The sequence below is a fragment of the Dermacentor albipictus genome, chromosome 2 (assembly GCF_038994185.2).
Source record: "Dermacentor albipictus isolate Rhodes 1998 colony chromosome 2, USDA_Dalb.pri_finalv2, whole genome shotgun sequence".
Classification (NCBI taxonomy): Eukaryota; Metazoa; Arthropoda; class Arachnida; order Ixodida; family Ixodidae; genus Dermacentor; species Dermacentor albipictus.
The window spans coordinates 125,195,569-125,214,459 of NC_091822.1; the positions used below are offsets into that span (position 1 = coordinate 125,195,569).

The 18,891-nt window shown below is 48.4% G+C and overlaps 1 protein-coding gene across 1 annotated transcript in view; it reads left to right on the top strand.

The window, feature by feature from the left end:
- Nucleotides 1-18,891, top strand: part of LOC135910709 (scoloptoxin SSD14-like) — a 168,887-nt gene that overhangs the window by 94,087 nt on the left and 55,909 nt on the right. Inside the window, exons 8-11 of the mRNA XM_070533943.1 lie at nucleotides 2,406-2,528; nucleotides 2,896-2,993; nucleotides 13,599-13,794; nucleotides 18,602-18,765. Coding sequence (XP_070390044.1) covers nucleotides 2,406-2,528; nucleotides 2,896-2,993; nucleotides 13,599-13,794; nucleotides 18,602-18,765 — 581 coding nt within the window. The remainder of the gene's footprint in view (nucleotides 1-2,405; nucleotides 2,529-2,895; nucleotides 2,994-13,598; nucleotides 13,795-18,601; nucleotides 18,766-18,891) is intronic.

Genomic DNA, 18,891 nt, shown 5'->3' on the forward strand with positions numbered 1-18,891 from the left:
CTCCCCCACTATCAGCCGCGCGTTTCTTTATAGTCTTATCAGTGGACTTCACCCATGTTTAAGTAATGCCACTGAAAGCTCGAGGCGTGTTACGCGTGCGCGAGCGGCTTCACAGCGTGCACGAATTGGCACGTTTGTAAGCGAGATGAAGCATAAAACATTCACCTTGAAAAATGACTGTGTGTAAGGTCACCAGTGACGCACGCGCATGCAGTTGTCACAGCGTCACAATCATCACAATGTAGGCGTTCTTGCATATACGTACATGGTTGAGTGCTCGCTTTTTCTAGTTGTATGAATGGCCTCTTGCAGGCTAGGGGGAAAATTCTTGATGCTGACGTAGGTCTTAAGGCGGCGCCTAAACATAAGTGAAAATAGGCACCTGGATGAAACATTTTTACAAAAACGCTTTTAGAACAGTGACACTGATACTACCGATACGATAATGACAACAACACATTTTGGTGGTCATGGGCACTTTTTGTTTGTGTTTTTACGTTTCGGGACCATTCTTCATTTATTGACATGGCAGAAAGGCGACCTGACGCAATTGTCAAATTACACATTGTATAAGTATAATAATAGCAAGGTGAACAAAGACTTGAAGGCCTTTTTTGAGTCCATGCACTTTATTTTATTCGGTGAGGTGCTCGTGTACGGAAAATACTGCCGTAGTATCTTCCAATTCGTTTTGTTTTTCATGCTTCTTGGCTTTTTCACTGTCTTGCACAATGCAACGCTGTTCCTATTTCAAGGATTAGCTACTGAGCACGACCGATGTTAAGGAATGAACAGAACTGCAGGAAAATAATTCCTATAAAATACAACTACTTTGTACATAGTGATGGTCTCTTTTTATCACCGTACCTCTTCCCACTCGAGAAGGGTAGCCAGCCGGAACTACCTCGGGTTAACCTCATTGCTTTTGCATGCATCCTTTCTCTCTCTTTGTACTTTATTACACGCTGTTGCTTCTTATAGAAATGTACAAGGCTTGATGACGTTATTATGATTATTATGATGCTTTTACGTTTTAAGGAAACGAATAGAAAAAACTGATCACCACGATAGTGTGACGTATTTCTGTATGCTCCGATCAGAAGAACTGTGGTATAAACTTTTTTAAACAGGGTTGAAGTACCTCAGACAGGCTGGCCAACGTTGCGATAGGTGGACAGGTCCACCTATCGCAACGTTGGCCAGCCTGTCTGAGGTACTTCAACCCTGTTTAAAAAAGTTTATACCACAGTGTGCCATTCCATCTGCCAGCCCCTTTCTTGTTTTCCGATCAGAAGAAGTGTGAACTGAAATATAACGCCTATATTGTGTGAGGAGTGACTGAGCTAAGTGTTTCGCAAGTTCGCGACTGGCAGCCTTTCGAATGGGTGCTGCACATGAAGGCAAACACACAAAGTGTGGTTGCCTTCATGTGCGGTTCATGTGCCGAAGTGTGGTTGATCATATATACAAAAATGTATATATGATCACTGACAAACTATTTTGAAACTTCTATAAGTTCCTGCGAAGAAAAAGCTATTCGCCGATTGTAAATGGACTGGTAATTTTCTGAGCAACCAATATTACCTTCAGAAATTGAATCACATTGTTACTAAGCACAGCCAGAGATGAAGCTGAGGACAGTACATAAGACGATAACGATCGCTGATGTCGTGCGGACTGGCTTCCATCTTGTATGTCAGTGAATGCTGTGTAGATAGTCTGTAAATATATGTAAACCTCTCTTCTCCGCCTAACATTTTCGTGGAGGTTGCGGGCTCTCCAAGACGCACGAGAGGTTTACGCAGCGGGCATCCGCAAAAGGCATCAATCCCAAGTAGGCATTATTCTTTTTCGTTCAATAGGGTGCGCTGCAGATAAGTGGTGAGCGATCTCCTTATCTTATCTCACCAAATTTTCATGGGTTGGAGCTAAAATTTATATAATAAGTGCTGACTTATTGTTTTCTTTAAAAACGTCGCATTTTTTCATTAGACGCTTTCAACCCTTTATATTGGAATGCAACAAGCAGGTGTTGCAAAACCTGCCACACTGCTGTACTACTACATATTTAGCTCTTTTCCGCTTGAAGGTATAGCTATAAAAGTTTTATGGGTATCACTGTGTTGTGACAAAGATTTCGTCACAGACGCATCTCGGCTTTTTTTAGGACCTATATACGTCTCTTAGAGCAACTGGTACTTTCTTAGGAGAAGTTACTCTTTGTTGATAGAGAGACAGCGCGGCAAGCTAAGCAATAATTCATTTGATGCTCGTAAGACTCTGTACGATAATAAATGAGCCGTGTGCCCAATCTGCAACAAGTGTGGTAGTGAAAATTTCAACCATATAATGAAAGTGAGCATTGCTGCATCACTTACGTACCTCTTTGCCGTTATTTCCTTCAGGGGCATCTATGCGAAAAATGGGAGTACCATTGATGCAGCCATCGCCACGCTTCTCTGCATGGGAGTTGTCATACCTCACTCAATGGGAATTGGAGGAGGATTCATCGCGACTATTTACAATGAGTATGAGAAAAGTCTTCCACTTATGTGCCTGTAGTTCAATTTTTCTCATTATCTTTCTGTAAAATTGTGACTACTTTCTTACGGCGATTTGTGCTTGCGAGCATAAGTATTTTGATGTGTGTGCGAAAAGAGCGCTAGCTACCCTGGGAGTGTAGGTGCTTTGATTCTCTCCTTTTACCTGCAGTTACAGCTTCCACAATAAGATCATATTCAAGAAAAAGGAATACGTCGGAAAACCTGATTAGATTCACTACAACTTCTATTTTATACTTTCAAAGCAGCACGTGTTACAACGAAGAGAAGTAATAAACTAGAGTAGTACTTCACAGAGACATGAAAACAAATTAATGTGTTGCATTGCTCTCAGGTCTGCGAAAGAAGCGCAAGTGTTGGTCGCCAGAGAAACAGCCCCGGCAAATGCCAGCAAAGACATGTACGGCAGCAATGAAACAGCAAGTATATGGGGTAAGTTCTTTACAACTTCACTCGTTAACTAGTTGATATTGAGTGGAGTTACCAGGGACTGCGTGTTTGGGCGCTTGATATACAGGCCTATTCACGGGTGTTACGCCGCGAGGGGGATAGCGTCCTCGTAGTTACGGGAGTTGCTGCAGTGTGCGGCGTCGTTGTATTGACTTTTTCGCCTTTACAAAAACATGGTTTAGATCAGACGAAGATACTGCTCAGTTACAAGGTTATGCAAACCTTTCATAATACAAAAAGACAGAAAAGGCGGGGGCGTGTCACTGTGTGTCAGAAAAAGGCTGCACTTTGGCATCATGACCGAGTACACGCTTGTTACTGAAGACTACGACCCCACTAGTACACCTATCTGGAATATTGTAATTTTAACCATCTACCGCTCTGCACAGGAAGATGGTGACCATTTCTTCAAGTTTGTGAAGTCAATTTCATGTTTCCCAAATTCCCACACCGTTCGCATTTTTGCACTTCGTGAGTTTTATGTCAACGTCCGTACGACTTTCCTAATTCTGAATACACTGACCGAAACCATGCTACTTCACAGGTGTATAAACAAGACTGATTCACCTACTTGGGCGAGCAAGTTTTTGCAGTCATTGACCTTCGTTAGTGAAATTTTCCTCCTTCCATGGTTTCCTTCTAAACTGTTTTTATATGCATTCCCTGACTATTTTTCCTTTATTTTCTCTCTCGTCATTATTTACGATTGGCAAAGAACCCGTCATTGTAGTTACCGTGCGCAAAACTAATAAAAAATAATGACACTTTTCGTTTTACAGCGAAGCAGTTAGCCTCTAGTTGGTGGGGATTTTTCGTGGCAGGCACACCCAAAAAACGATAGTTTGAAAAGGAGAGTGTGATTGAGCTTCCACGTAGAACAATTACGCTTTATCTTATATTCCCATTATAATCTGTTGCTATCATGTCTGTAGGTTGTTTGTAAGTAGTATTTTGCAAATTTTCTGATACATCTTACTTTGAGGAGTTTAATTAGTTCAATAACGCATAGCGCTAGGCGGAGGGCCTACAAGAATAAGGATGTATGCTGCATTTACACAAACATGCATCCGCGTGTGACGAACGTGTGCACATAGCGTATCTGCCTCCAAGTCAGCAGTAAATGTCGGCACAGGTTTCAAAAGAAGAAGAAGAACAAGAGTTCCAGCTGACTTCCCTGCGTGTTTTACGTCAGGTACGTACACCTTTCACACCATGGCGCATACAGTATCGTGGACGCCTTCGAAGGCCCAAGTCTTCAATGTTGTTGTCCCTAAGGGGAATAGTCCCGAGACCATCGTCAACGCGACGGCCTCAATAGTTGGTTTCTCTGAGGTCAACTGCGTTCAGCACATGGGAGGCCTCAAACTTCCTAGTCACCGTGGAAACCATGGCTTCCATGACTCTAATCATCTAGGCTCACTGCCTTGTCCTCGTTGGCGAGCGCTGTACTATCGTTCCCGTGAACCCACAGGTCACCAAAGTAACCTGCCTCTTCTTGCCTTCCTTCGTTCCGAATGAAGTCCTCGTCCAGGCACTATCACCATACGGCAAGGTTTTGTCAGTCAACGTTGGCCTGATGAGCGGACGACATGGCGTGTCCACAGGCACCCACTTCGTTCCGATGGGAATCTGTCCCCAATTACCTGCATGTCTCTGACCACCGTGTGACGTTTGACTACCGCGGCTTGAAACGCTCGTGTCGTCGGTGCGGCTCCAGCAACCACTACCGTGCCCCGTGTACTGCAGCGTTATATGGCCATTGCGTTATCCATGGCCACGAAAGCAGCGGATGTGACCGTCCTTGTCGGCTTTGCGGGGATGGTCACCCTACGGTCGCGTTCCCTGTGCGGCGTTGATACTCGGACGAGGCTGCTGGAGCCTTTCCCCCCTTACCGCCGGCGTCAGCTGCTCTTGCGAATACGCGTGACGCCGTAACCAAAAAATTGCCTTAACACCGCATCAAGCACCGTTGGCGAAAGAAAAAAAAATAAGCATGTTGCTCGGGTAATCACAACACGCCATTTTTCGCCAGCCTCCTCGATCGAAAAATTACAGGGTCTAAGATCTCTCTTAAGAGGTGAAGGGCTGAAACCTGCTCTTCCTGCTCTTATCATTCACCTATTTTTCTTTGCCTCTCCTCTTCCTCTTGTTTCTTTATTTCTCTTCTTGTAGTCGTTACAAGTCGTTGTTAGACATATCGGCCATTTCGTAGTCATTAGTAGTCATTAAAAGTCATTTGTAATGTGCTTCCGGGGCTTAGAGGAGAGATGAGACCTAGGAGTCGGATTCCTGAATAATAAGAATATAGCTGGTAACATACAGGAATTCTATAGCATTACTGAGAGTGTGGCAGGTCTTGTGAGACTTAATAAGAGGTACAAATTGAAGGTAGTTCAGGTCTACGCCCCTACATCCAGTCATGATGACCAGGAAGTCGAAAGCGTCTATGAAGACGTGGAATCGGCGAGGGGTAAAGTCAAAACAAAATACACTATACTGCTGGGCGACTTCAATGCCAAGGTAGGCAAGATGCAGGCTGGAGACAGGTTGGTGGGGGAATATGGCATAGGCACTAGGAATAGCAGGGGAGAGTTATTAGTAGACTTTGCAGAACAGAATAATATGCGGATAATGAATACCTTCTTCCGCAAGCGGGATAGCCGAAAGTGGACGTGGGGGAGCCCGAATGACGAGACTAGAAATTAAATAGACTTTATCCTTTGCGCTAACCCTGGCATCATAAAAGATGTGGACGTGCTCGGCAAGGTGCGCTGCCGTGACGATAGGATGCTAAGAACTCGAATTAGCCTAGACTTGAGGAGGGAACGGAAGAAACTGGTGCGGGAGAAGCCGATCAATGAGTTAGCGGTAAGGGGGAAAATAGAGGAATTCCGGATCAAGCTACAGAACCGGTACTCGGCTTTAACTCAGAAAGAGGACCTTAGTCGGAAAGAGTGTAAGAGTGGGGTTGAAGAATAATGTGCAGAAGACAAAGATAATGATGAATAGCCAGGCAATGGAACAAGAGTTCAGGATAGCCAGTCCACCTCTAGGGTATGTGAAGGAGTACGTATAGCTAGGTCAATTTATCACAGGGAATCCTAATCACGAGAAGAAAATTAATAGAAGAATAAAAATGGGTTGGTTCACATGCGGCCGACATTGTCAGCCCCTGACTAGAAGCTTACCACTATCATTGAAAAGGAAGGTGTACAATCAGTGCATTTTACGAGGACTGAGATACGGGGCACAGACTTGGAGACTCACAAAGAAGCTTGAGAACAAGTTAAGGAGCTCGCAAAGAGCGATGGAACGAAGATTGCTAGGCATAACGTTAAGAGACAGAAACAGAGCGGTTTGTATCAGCGAGCAAACGGGTATAGACGATATTCTAATTGACATCAAGAGAAATAAATGGCGCTGGGCAGGTCATGTAATGCGCCGGTTAGATAACCGTTGGACTATTAGCGTTACAGAATGTGTACCAAGAGAAGGGAAACGCAGTCGAGGACGGCAGAAGACTAGGTGGAGTGATGAAATTAGGAAATTCGCGGGTGCTAGTTTGAATCGGTTGGCGCCAGACAGGAGTAATTGGAGTTCGCAGGAAGAGGCCTTCGTCTTGCAGTGGACATAAAACAGGCTGATGATGATGATGATGATGATTAGTCATTACTAGTCGTTATTAACCTCTACCAACCTCTATTGTAACGTGTTCATTCACTGTCACTATAAATCATTTTAGAGCGCAGCTCTTTGGCGTCCGTTCCTGGGTTTCGCGTCGTCGTCGGCGTTGTCGTCGGCCTCGTAACCAGCTCCGCCCCCCTTTCATCCCCCCAGCGCTAGCAGCGACCGACTGATACCGCTGGATGCCGCTGACGCCGCTAGAGAGTCAAGATAACGTGACTGCATAGAACACCGTCGCCGCCATGCAGAAAGAGGAGGAAAGGGTTCCCCCCCCCCCGTTCTTGTGTGGCGGATAGGGTGCTCTTCAGTTGCCGACGCGCCGGTTATTTCACGTAGGCCCCGGCACGTCGACGAATACGTGACAACCTTCCTACGGCTAGACCTGGTTCTTAGCGCTGCGGAAGCGAGGGTATCATATTGTTTGTGTCGGCATCGGCGGAGTTGTCCCTGAAACCAACTCCGCAGCTGGGGTTGACTCACTATCGGCGTCAGCGGCATCAGTCAGTCGCTGCTATCTCTTCCCTCCTCCCTTTATCGTGTTGTCCGCTTGCTGCGCGCGCTTCTGCCCCCATCGTTTGCCGCTGGGTGTACACGCCGCCCCCCTCCCCCCTCTTCCTGCGAGTCTCCGGTTGTCAAAGCGCCGGCTCGAACTTAATTCCTTTCTTCGCTCCTCCTCCAATGCAACCCCTGTGCGGTGGCAATCAGAGAGCCAGATCGGTGGCGGCGGATCTGTATATGTGCACCGCCCCAGCTGAAATTGCCGCTGCCGTTAGCCCTGTGCGGTGGCAATCAGAGAGCCAGATCGGTGGCGGCGGATCTGTATATGTGCACCGCCCGAGTCGAAATTGCCGCTGCCGTTCGCCACTGCGAAATTATCTGCCAGTTCTTTCTGAGGCATGAGCGAGACGACCGATGGAAGTCCTCCGTCTGCTGCTGCTGCTGCTGCTAAACGAGCTGCCAGAGCAGAGGCCCAGCGCCGTCGCCGTCAGAATCCAGAGGTGCGTGCCGCCGAAGCAGAAGCTTACCGTCGCCGCCGTCGAGATGATCCAGGAGTACGCGTCGCCGAAGCAGAGGCTAAGCGCCACCGCCGAGAAGACCCTGCCGTTCGCGCCGCCGAAGCGGAAGCTCATCGCCGCCGTCGAGAGCAACCAGCAGTAAGCGAGGCTAAAGCAGAAGCTCATCGCCGCCGCCGAGAAGACCCTGCAGTTCGCGCCGCCGAAGCGGAGGCTCATCGCCGCCGTCGAGAGCAACCAGCAGTAAGCGAGGCTGAAGCAGAAGCTCATCGCCGCCGCCGAGAAGACCCTGCCGTTCGCACCGCCGAAGCGGAGGCTCATCGCCGCCGTCGAGAGCAACCAGCAGTAAGCGAGGCTGAAGCAGAAGCTCATCGCCGTCGCAGAGAAGACTCTACCGTTCGCGCGGCCGAGGCCGAGGCCAAACGCAAACAAAGGCTCGCATTTGCTGCGCTCAAATTTCGCATTAGGAAGTAACGTAATCGTCGGTAATTTTTTTAATCTGTCTTCATATGGCGTGATAACGCTTCGGTGAACACTCCGGTGGTCAGGTCTGCTGACAGAAACTTCAACATGAGCCTAGAGAGGGGGGGGGGGAGGTCTTGCGCCTTAAAAGAAGGCCGTGCTGATGATGGCGTGGCTGATGATAACACTCCGTGTTCCCTGGCCTCCCGAGCAGAGAAGGACATGCGCTATGTCGATAGCACCTTCACTTCGGCTGCTACCATCGGTCCTCCTGATAGCATCGCGGTTTTAAACATGGCTAAAACACCTGACCTTGCGATTTCTACGCTCAATACACCCTGCTGTGGCTGCACCCGCCTCAATTGCGTCACTTACGAAGCCTCTACCGGTTTGTGGCTTTTCTGCAAAAGCCACTGCGCCGTTGCATCTGAATGAACCCCCGACTGCTGTAGTTGTTGGCGGCGATGACATCGCTCCCGCAGCCCAATCACTGTCGACATCATCATCACCACAAGAAAAACAGCGTCAGCCTTGAAGTTGATAGCAGCGTTGGACTCTCGCCAAGCCTGGATGGATTCTAGTTAGGAAAGGTGGTCCCGTGAGACGGAAATCATGCCCACGCGTCAGCCTCTGGCTCAGATGGCGCCCAGGTTCGCCACACCAAGTTACAACTGCCAAAGAAACCTAGACTTTCTTCGGGAGGGTCGAAGTGTGCCTTGTGGCCTGTGTAGTGCATGTCCACTGGGCAGTAGTAGTAGTGATTTAATATGTGAAATTATGCTTATTTCTGCAGCCCAATAGGGAGCACGGAGCCGCGTCAGAGGAAGGGGAAGTGGGAAATAAAGACGAGAGGAAGGGAAGAAAAGGATAAGTAGTAGGAGTCTCGTTGGTTCATGGAAGAGGCCGATGATGAAGGCAGTGGCCGGCGGGGTGCGACTGTTTATCTGTAGGCTGTGATCTTGTTTGCTTCTACAAACTCCCAGAGCCTGGGGAGAGCTCGGAAGGGGGCAGCTGGAAAAGGAGGTAGCTGAGTGTTGCAGCAGGTAGGCCTTGTTGCCTCTAGACAGTGCTGACCCTTGAGCATTACTGTCCCAGCGCTGGGCAGGCACAGAGAAGGTGTTCAAGGGTCTCGGGGTCGCCGCAACGTCCACAGGCCGCTGAGGTGAAGCATTCCATGTTGTGCAGCCATGCCGCCGGCCAGATGCAGCCCATGCGGAGTCGACGTAGCGTTGAGCGTTCCATCCTGGTAAGGCCCCCCTCTGGAAGTGGCCTGGGATCCTTGCCGCTGGCCCCTCTGGCACCCGGGTGGATAGTTGTAATTTTTTCAGGCACTGCCTCGAAAAACCAAAGGCAGCTACTGGTGAAGTGCCGTGAGCGGCACTTCAGGATGGTGGGCGGTTTCGGCAAGGGTGTCAGCTTCTTCATTACCGGCTTTTGCCACATGGGAAAGTAGGCAGTGATAGGAGATGGAGGGCCCCGCGGCAGCCAATGCTGAGAACTTGGAGATAAGCAAGGCCCCAGTAAGACCTGATCGGCGGTTGTTGATGAGGCTATGGAGTGCTGGCTTGTAGTCGCAGAGCACTGCCACCAGTCGCCCAGGCGGGCCCTCAGCTAGGACGTCGGTGACTAGGTGGAGCTCCGCTAGTTGTGCCACGGTAGAGTTCGCCGCGAAGGACATCTGGCATTGTTTGTTAAGAGCCCTAGCCGGGAGGTTGCAGGCTGCCGCGGCCGAACCATTTCTCAGGACCGGTCCATCTGTAAAGACCAGCAGCCTTCCCTCCGTCTGCTCTTGGAGTTCGCGGTTGCCTATTGCAGTGTGGCAGCTCGTGTCCGTCGTTTAGAAGTCCCATTGACCGAGAGGTGGAATTCCACTGGTCGGTGGTGCGGTGGAGGCAGGGCGACTGCCGCAGGGGTGTCCATGGTCACTTGCTCATGCAGCACGCACAGCCCTGCCATCTGTGAGGGAGGCTGACTGGGGAGTCTGGCCATTAAGGCTCCGCCTTCTGGAGCACGATGAAGGTGGTCCGCATGCCCCAGGTCTTGTTCGTGCAGCCTCAGCGAGAGCGAGCATTCCCAGCCTCTGCCAATGTAGTACCTACTGGTGAGTGCTTTGGGAGCCCCAGGATGCTCCTGATAGCACCCCTGTGCAGGGCTTCCCGCTGCTCTTTCCTGGCTGGTGTGAGGTTGGCAATTGGGATTGCATGCAGCAGCGCGGATGGTGCTGTGGCCTGGTTCAGCCGGAATGCCCAGTTTATGAAGCAACCACGGCCATGTTGCTGCAGCTTGCTGAAACCTCCCTCAGCCGGCGCACCTTTGTAGTGGTGGCCTTGGCTGCAGGAATCCACGTGAGCAGATGGTGAATGGCGAGCCCCAGGTTTGTGACCATCTGCTTCCAAGGTAGGGTACCGCCAGCAATCTTTAGCTGCTTTGTGTAACGTCGAGCTGGGGCCAATGGACTAACCAGCATGGTCTTCGCCTTGACTGTGGAGTCAGTGAGGCCTAGTGCACGTTGTATCTAGCACGGAGTGGATGGCATGGACTTCCTCGGCCCTTGGGTCCAGAGTGCCACGTACAGCTTAAGTGGAACAGCGAACAGGGAACCATGAGTCTGCCGGGAGATGCGGCAAGGCCCGCAAGATCCACATTGAACAGGAAAGGGCTGAGCACCGAACTTTGTGGGAGACCAGTCGTGATGTCCCTGGGCTTGGTAAGTTACTGTCCAACACACACCCGGAAGGTCCTCCCGGTCAGGTAGGCGGAAAGGAAGCCCCTGAGGCATTTGTTCAGGCCGAGACGATCCACACAGGCCTCGATGACCACGTGAGGAAGTCTGTCAACGGCACTCCGGACTTCCAGAAGCACCAGCATTGCCCTGTCCCCCATGGCCTTCTCATCCTGCAAGGAGGCCACCACATCGGAGACGGAGTCTGCCGTGCAGCGATGGCACCTGAAGTCGGTCTGCTGCTCCAGGCAGAACTGAAGCCTGGCCACAATCCACTCTAGGCGTGCCAGTGCCCCCCTCTCCATCGCCATGCACGCGGCGGAGGTGAGGAACACTGACCTGCACGAGAACAAGGCTATGGCAGGCTTCCGAGGTTACACGATCGGTGTCATCAATGCAACCAGCTAGCTCTCTGGGAGTGCACCGGTGCCCCTGATGGCGTTGAAGCACTCGATGAGCCACTCCTGCTCGGCATCAGCCAACTTGCGTGGCATCTGGAACGTGATGCTGTCAATTCCAGGAGCACTGGGCCGCCTGGTGCGATCGAGTGCCGCCTTGAACTCGTACATGTGGATGGGTTCCCTGCACAGTGCTTGTATTTGTGCCCACCCAGTATTCGTGTTGCCAGGAGAATGGGATTAACCGGGTGGCTGTCTATGGAGATGGTGCCTGTAGAGCTGAGGGTCTGGCAGCGAACTAGTCCGCCAGGGCCTCTGCTAGGCCACCCGCGCTGATGCTCATGTGGACCATCACAGATAGCATCTGGCGATGCGCGCGGCGAACCAGTAGGTGTGACGACAGGAGGCGCCAAGCTTGTGGTCCGTTGGGAGAGCGGTTGATGGAGCAGCAAACGCCCTGGCAGCTCTGATTTCGGCGTCGTCGGGCTGTAGACGATGCCTGTAGACAGCGTCCACACGGCGGATCGCCGTACTGTGTTCCGGTAGATTGATACGCGGTGACAAGAGCCTGGCGGCTCGTAGATCCAGATGCTGAGCGTCCAGGACTGGCAGTAGAATGGACGGTGGCCGCCCTTGCACTGCTTGCTAACGAAGCAAGGTGTCGGGGACAGCACCTTTTTGGCAGCGCTTGCGAAATGCTCTCCAGTCGACAGTGAGGCACACACTGCTCCTGGTAGTCTTACCTCTGAAATCGTTGAGCAGGACGGGCAGGTGGCCCGATCCCCAGCCGTCCGGTAGCGGTGCCCATGTATAAGTACACCCCTCCGCTGCCAGGCTGACCTCAATGGCTGAGAGGACCACCCGCGCCGCACATCGGTTGAATGTGGGAGCTCCGGGGTATAGAATTGAGAGCCATGGTTGGTGCGTTATGTACGAACCACGCCCGTTCGCTATGTACGAACACGTTATGTAAGAGCCATGTCCTGAATCCGCGCTCCTCTCTCGCGCTCTTTATGGTTATGTTGCGCTATCTAGCGGCGCCACTGTGAAGCCCGTGCGTGACCCATGGCTAAATATATCACTTTGCGTAGGTACAGTTAGACAAGATTGCCTGAATAGACTGACGCGGGTTCGATTTCGCCAAGCACTGGATAAATTTTAAACTATTTCTTTTGGTCATTGAGGAACAGCACGTGCCTAGGGGCCGAAGTTGGTGTCAAAAGGGTTCACTGAAGAGCGGCACATACGCAGTGACACATACCCAGTGACCCATGTTTATACGATGGTTGCTTTTTTACCCTGCTGCCTTATCAGAGAAGCCCAACACTCTACCGTTTAAACCGCTCGCAACTCAGTGACCCAAGTTGGCGTGAAATAGGTTAGACCGCAAATTAGATGAATTTCCCATAGAATGGGAATCGCAGTAATATAAGTTAAAATGGCCAGCGCTTTAATGGTAGATTATGGCATCAGAATAATAAAGTAATTTATCAGCTGGGCAATCACTCACGTCCACAACGAAAAAAAAAAGTCGCAGTTTCGCCCGAAAGGAGAAGCATGGATTGGGACAGCAAATTAGTAGACAGCAAAGCGAACTAACGATATTAGTTCTATCTACTGTATAAACTTGTAAACTTTCGCTTACTCACTAAGTGAACAAGTATCGCGTCACGCTCACACAAGCAAACATGAACACATCTTACTCGATGACCGCGCACACTAGCTGTCAGAACGCTGCAGAGAGAAAGCACGACAGCACCAGCGAGTGAATGGACATTTGTGCTGCCTCTGGCTTCAACGGGAACTCAACGGCGAGAAGAGAGCGCACATAAAGCAATTAGGCCTCGGTGCACCTAGACTCTGTACTCTTCAAGATAAAGCCTTGGAGGCCGTGCCATATGCAGCGGCCGTGGAAGTAGAACTCCTCCTTTCTACCCTCCCCCGGTGCCTTGCGTGGGACGGAAGACGACGCTCTTCCGCCCCGCTTTCCTCCTTTGCGCGTGAAATTGAGCCATCATTGTCAGCTCACCCTGGCACGCTTTCACTAGCGCATAGAGCATACGGCACGCGGGGACGATGTTATCGCCCTTGAACTTTATACGAGACATCACGGTGACGCTGATAGCCGATGACAGAATTGCTCTTGGAGGGTCCATGTGATTGCTATCACAATAGCAGTGCACTAGCTTTGTGATAAGTGGTGAATACTTTCCGATATATAATTGTGTAAATCGTCAGGCACCACTATAGTGCGAGGTAGAATAAGAATATTTCACTCAGCTTTAAAAGCCGACGCATATTTCTCCAGGAGGCCTGGCGGTGGCAGTACCAGGAGAGTTGCGTGGGTATCATGAGCTTCACAGTCGATATGGAAAACTGCCTTGGAAGGATTTATTCGAAGATGCCATTAACCTAGCGAGATGCGGCTTTCCTGTTGGAGCCCACTTGGCCATGGCCCTGAAAGCAGGCCAGCAACATAATTCTTCGCTGGCAAATGAAACAAGGTAATTATTTTTCCTTGTGAGGTGATATTCATGAGTAATCTACTGCGTTTCATCGATGTATTCAATTCGAAACGAGGAAGCTTTGAGCTGATTGCCTTCTGATACGTAAAAGAATGAGTTGCACAAAGATTTGAAAACTTGGTGTTTATGTAAACAGGGTCATAAGATACTTGTATCATGTTGAAAGGCAAGGAACTTCACCTTTTAATAAAACTTTCGGTTTACTAAACGTATTTTAAGCAGGTTGGGTGAGGATGTGGGTTTGTGATTATGCAGCCTGGGAATACTAGTGATGCGCAAGAAAGACGAAGAGAAGAAAACGTGTGCAACGCTGTCTTTGATGTTGCCTTTAATATGTGGCACGTGCCTACCCACGTTGTGTGTTGGCCTCTTTCTTGCTCTACAGCAGTATTGTAATGTGGTAAGCACAGTGGCCACATACGAACACTCATTAGCTGACGCCTCCGTCTCATGGTTCGTGTGGCAAAGAAAAAAAAAACATGAGGTGCTTTCTTCTAGTTCATTCATCTTCTGCCAGACTGAGTGCACTTCTAAACCTATCGCTATTCATAAATAACCCGTATGAAGTTGTTTATTATTCATGCGAGTCAATGACGTTGGGATAGAGCACTTCGGAGAGGAGGTGCTTGTGTTGGGGGGCCGCTGGTTTATGCGTCGCAAATGGTGTTCATAAATTTCAATGAGATAATTACAAATTAGGTAGTGATATTGGAACGTGCCCCGTACGTGAGTACTGGTAAGACACATCTGTTATACATTATGTCTCTAGAGAAAAGCGTATAACAGCTGTGTTTTACCAGTACTCACGTACGGGGCAGAAACCTGGAGGCTTACAAAAAGGATTCCACATAAATTGAGGACGACGCAAGGAGCTATGGAAAGAAGAATGATGGGTGTAACGCTAAGGGATAAGAAAAGAGCAGATTGGGTGTGGCAACAAACGTGAGTTAATGACATCTTAGTTGAAATCAAGAAAACGAAATGGGAATGGGCAGGACATGTAATGAGGAGGGAAGATAACCGATGGTCATTGAGGGTTACGGACTGGATTCCAAGGGAAGGGAAGCGTAGCAGGGGGCGGATGAAAGTTAGGTGGGCGGATGAGATTAAGAAGTTTGCAGGAACAACACGGCCACAATTAGCACATGACCGGGGTAGTTGGAGAAGTATGGGAGAGGTCGTTGCCCTGCAGTGGGCGTAACCAGGCTGGTGATGATGATGATGATGATGATTTGGACGTGCAATCGATAAAGCCTTTTAAAAAGATGTAGAGGCGTTAAACTTCAAGACGCATGTTCTATTCTTAACTGTACACACATCACTACTTGCAACAGTGCCTGCTCAGCGACGCCAGCGTCTAAGTATGGAGTATGTGGTGGAAGCCATTGCGCGTGTGTATATGATCAAATGTGAAGCAGTGAGAATAATTCGATTCGTTGAAGCAATTAACAATTCCAGTTAATTCATTCTTGTGCATTGCTTCAATGCAAGCAATGCCATCACATGCATGACATCAGCATAACCTCAACGTAACGCAAACACGGCACTACTTTGCGTAACGTAGTATGTACATTTAAACATCACATAACATTAAAGCTATCATCAGGTTTCTATACGTAAAACCATCGACATCATACAAAGTTTGATTGCACAGACTCACGCTCTGCGTAGGGTCCCCATTTTAGCTTTTTTTTCAGCGTGACAAAATTATAATTATCGGGAAATGTAGAAATTAACTAAAAGTGAGCAGTATGCGAGTGCATTCTATTTGAGTATTTTGTTTCCGCACTGTACTCAGTGCCAGTCTCAGTTAGAGAAATTGAAAGTAAAAAAAATGGAGATCAGAAGCCACACGTGTTTTCCTTCTGATGATTGCCGCACTCACTGCTAAGAGAGTCACTACTGGGGAAGTGCACCTATTCACCCCATGAGCAAATCACTTGCGGCTTCCAACGAACAGAATGTGGCTCCCACAATTCAGTAGAACAAACTTTGCAGCGACGTGGTAGAGACTACGTCTTGTAATAGTGATACGCCATGTGCTACTTTACTACCTGCACTATAATTTGACTATGCCAAGAATTATTGCCGAAATTGGGGCTCCGACATTTGGTATAGTCTTACAGAAACAAAAAAATATAAAATAAAGAAAGGTTAGAGCTCTAAATAACAGTTACATGCTCTGTCGGTATCCCTACGTGGGACGCTTGTTCCATTAGGCTCAGAGGTGCCTAGAATCAATAAAATAAATAGAGAAGTGTATCTGGTTGCTTCTCATGATACCTCACTGAAGTGAGAGACTCAAGGTCAAGACCATAGTATTCAGTGCCAGAAATTCCAGAATATGAGTCGGACTGAAATATAGGTCGACCCCCCAAACTGTAATTCTAAAAGATTAAGTAAACGGAATAAACCGGTAAAGAATGACCAGTATATAAGAAGGAGGCTCACTTTTGACCGCAGTTAAAAATATAATTCGACCTCTATCCCAGGTTTTACAGTATATACACAGCATTCGCATATAGCCATGCAGTATACGATAACAATTTGTGCGAAATAGGCGAATGTAGCGTCTAATGGCGCCGTGGTGCTTTTTATCGCGCTAAAGCACCTTCGCACATATTGAAGCCTTAGGATAAATTATCATAGTAGCAAAAATATAACACTTGCAATGTCGGCATCGTGATCTGCGCATTATGGTCTGACTATTCAGGGAGCGCAGCGCCATGCCACTTTACCAATGATGAGGGTTAATGTTATAGCTTTCACAGAGCAACATTCTCGTTCGGAAGGCGATTGACCCTCATGTGCCGTATTTCACTGCTAATTCGCTTTTTGTATTTGTATACTTGCCTCTTTTTGCCGCGTTGATACAAAAATAACTGAAGAACACGTGTTCTGCAAACGCAATAGCAGTGATGCTTTTAAAGAAGTTGGTTGCGTGAACGTGCTAGACATGTATGAAATTTTTACATGAAATTAACGCGCTCTTGATAACTAAGCCATCTTTCCCTTTTCTTAAATGCCGCTATATTCAAATTGTTTGCCCATTTAGACTATATAAAGATATGTAGGCCATAGTAGTATCGACACATATTTTATATGTTGTGCATGGTAACGTATATGTTAAAGTAAAAGGCTCTATCTTGTTCATTACTCTAACAATTAGGCTAGGGCACCGTTGAGAGCACGCCGCCATTGTGTATAGACCTTTTTCACGGAGCAGTTTGCTGCGGAGAAACTAAATGGTGGCTGCGCGCCACACGTTGCCTTAGCGAAAGGGCATGATACGAAACCCTCATAAGCTCTGCCCTGCTTCTGTGTGATCAGCTGTCGAAGATGCAACTGAAGGTTTGATAACGCAATGTGAGCTCCATTTATGCTGCAAAACGTGGAGCGATATACAGAAGACGTGTGCGGTTGTTGCCTGCAAAAAGAGTGACTGACATATTAAGAAATGGAATATAAATCTGTTTGACCAAATTCACAGACCGCTTCTAAGTAATGACTGCCTGTGTTGCCAGTCGGTCATGATGCACGGCTTTCCCCGAGGGTAAAAAAATCCACTCATTCGACAGTGTTGTACCGCTAACCTCCAAAGAAAGGACGTCAACCTCGGAACCGCGGTAGGAGTGCGTCCTGGCATATAAGTTCTTTGCACGTTATCTACACGTATCTACCGCAACACACACTCCAAACTGACGCCCACTCAATAACGAACGTATCGTAACAGCATCAAGAATACGTGAATGGGCGCACACTGTAACCAATGCGCCGAAACATGGGTGACACTGACTACCCCGACAGCAAACGAATCTTGCAAGCTGAACTTTTTGTGGCGGTCCACAGAGTAAGAGAGCGGCTAGCGACAATCCGTCTTTGCTACAAGCTATTGCCAAGTACAAAATATGCACACGTGCTAAGCCCCTTGTGCGATGCAAGAACAAATTTATCGTGACCGCGAGCGATTAGGCGCGAAATACAGAATCCTACAGTCACCATGCCAAGGAATTTTATTGAGTCGGGACATGGCAAGCCGCTGCTTCAAAGTGATTGCCAAATGAAGAATGAAGAGCAAAACACATTGATCCTGATGTGATTCATAAGCCGAAAGTTTGGACTGCGTGGAATACACTTCTAGCACCGCCTTTAGGACAAGCACCGTATGCACTGCTCGCGCCGTTTGGCAAAGGCGTAATGAGATATGAAAGCACCTACATGTCTTCTGATGCTGTAGCCGAAGCTTCGTGTGGTCCAATCAGTCACCGTGTACGACATCAGCAGAAACAGTAGTTTGCTAAGCCGCACCGGCGTCACGCACATCCACTGTAAACGCGAATGCCATGGAGGCAGCAGAGGCAAGAAATGGACCCGTACGTGGTGACATGGCGGAGCCCACGGAATCGCCAGGGAAGAAGTCTATACGCTACGAAAGAAGATGAAATGTAAAAAAAAATGAGTTGGTTAGATTGATCCATGGGCTTATCATCTGAAGGTAGCACAGGTCTATTAGAGGCGCTGTTCTTGGGGGCTTTTCAATAATTTGACCATCTTGGATTCTTTTTAACCCACCCCCCTAGATCCTTTAAAACATTCACATTTTGCCTTTTACCCCACCCACTCCATGGCAAAACAAGAGTGCGTACAAAGCATCATTAGTGACTTTTGCTTTGTTGTTCAATATAGCTTAGGCATTTCAGAAACCATTTAGCAGCGGTAATTTGACAATAATCCTGCTGGTCTATGAGACAGGCGTTGCAACTCACGGAATGTTTTCTGCGTGCAGGCAAGCGTTCATAAACAAGACGACGGGTAAGGTCTTGGAAAAGGGAGACATATTTGTCCAGGAGGATCTGGCTGATACACTGGAAAATGTGTCACAATATGGAGTCGACTACTTCTACAATGGGTCGTTCGCCGAGGAACTAGTACAGAAAGTAAATGCATGGGGTATGTATAAAAGCTTTTAACTTTGCGCAGCCTACAAAACCGTTCAACAACACCAGTGTGTATATAAACCGAGAACAGCTGATACATAGTCCCACAACTTGAAAAAAAAAAAGCCGGCACAACTAT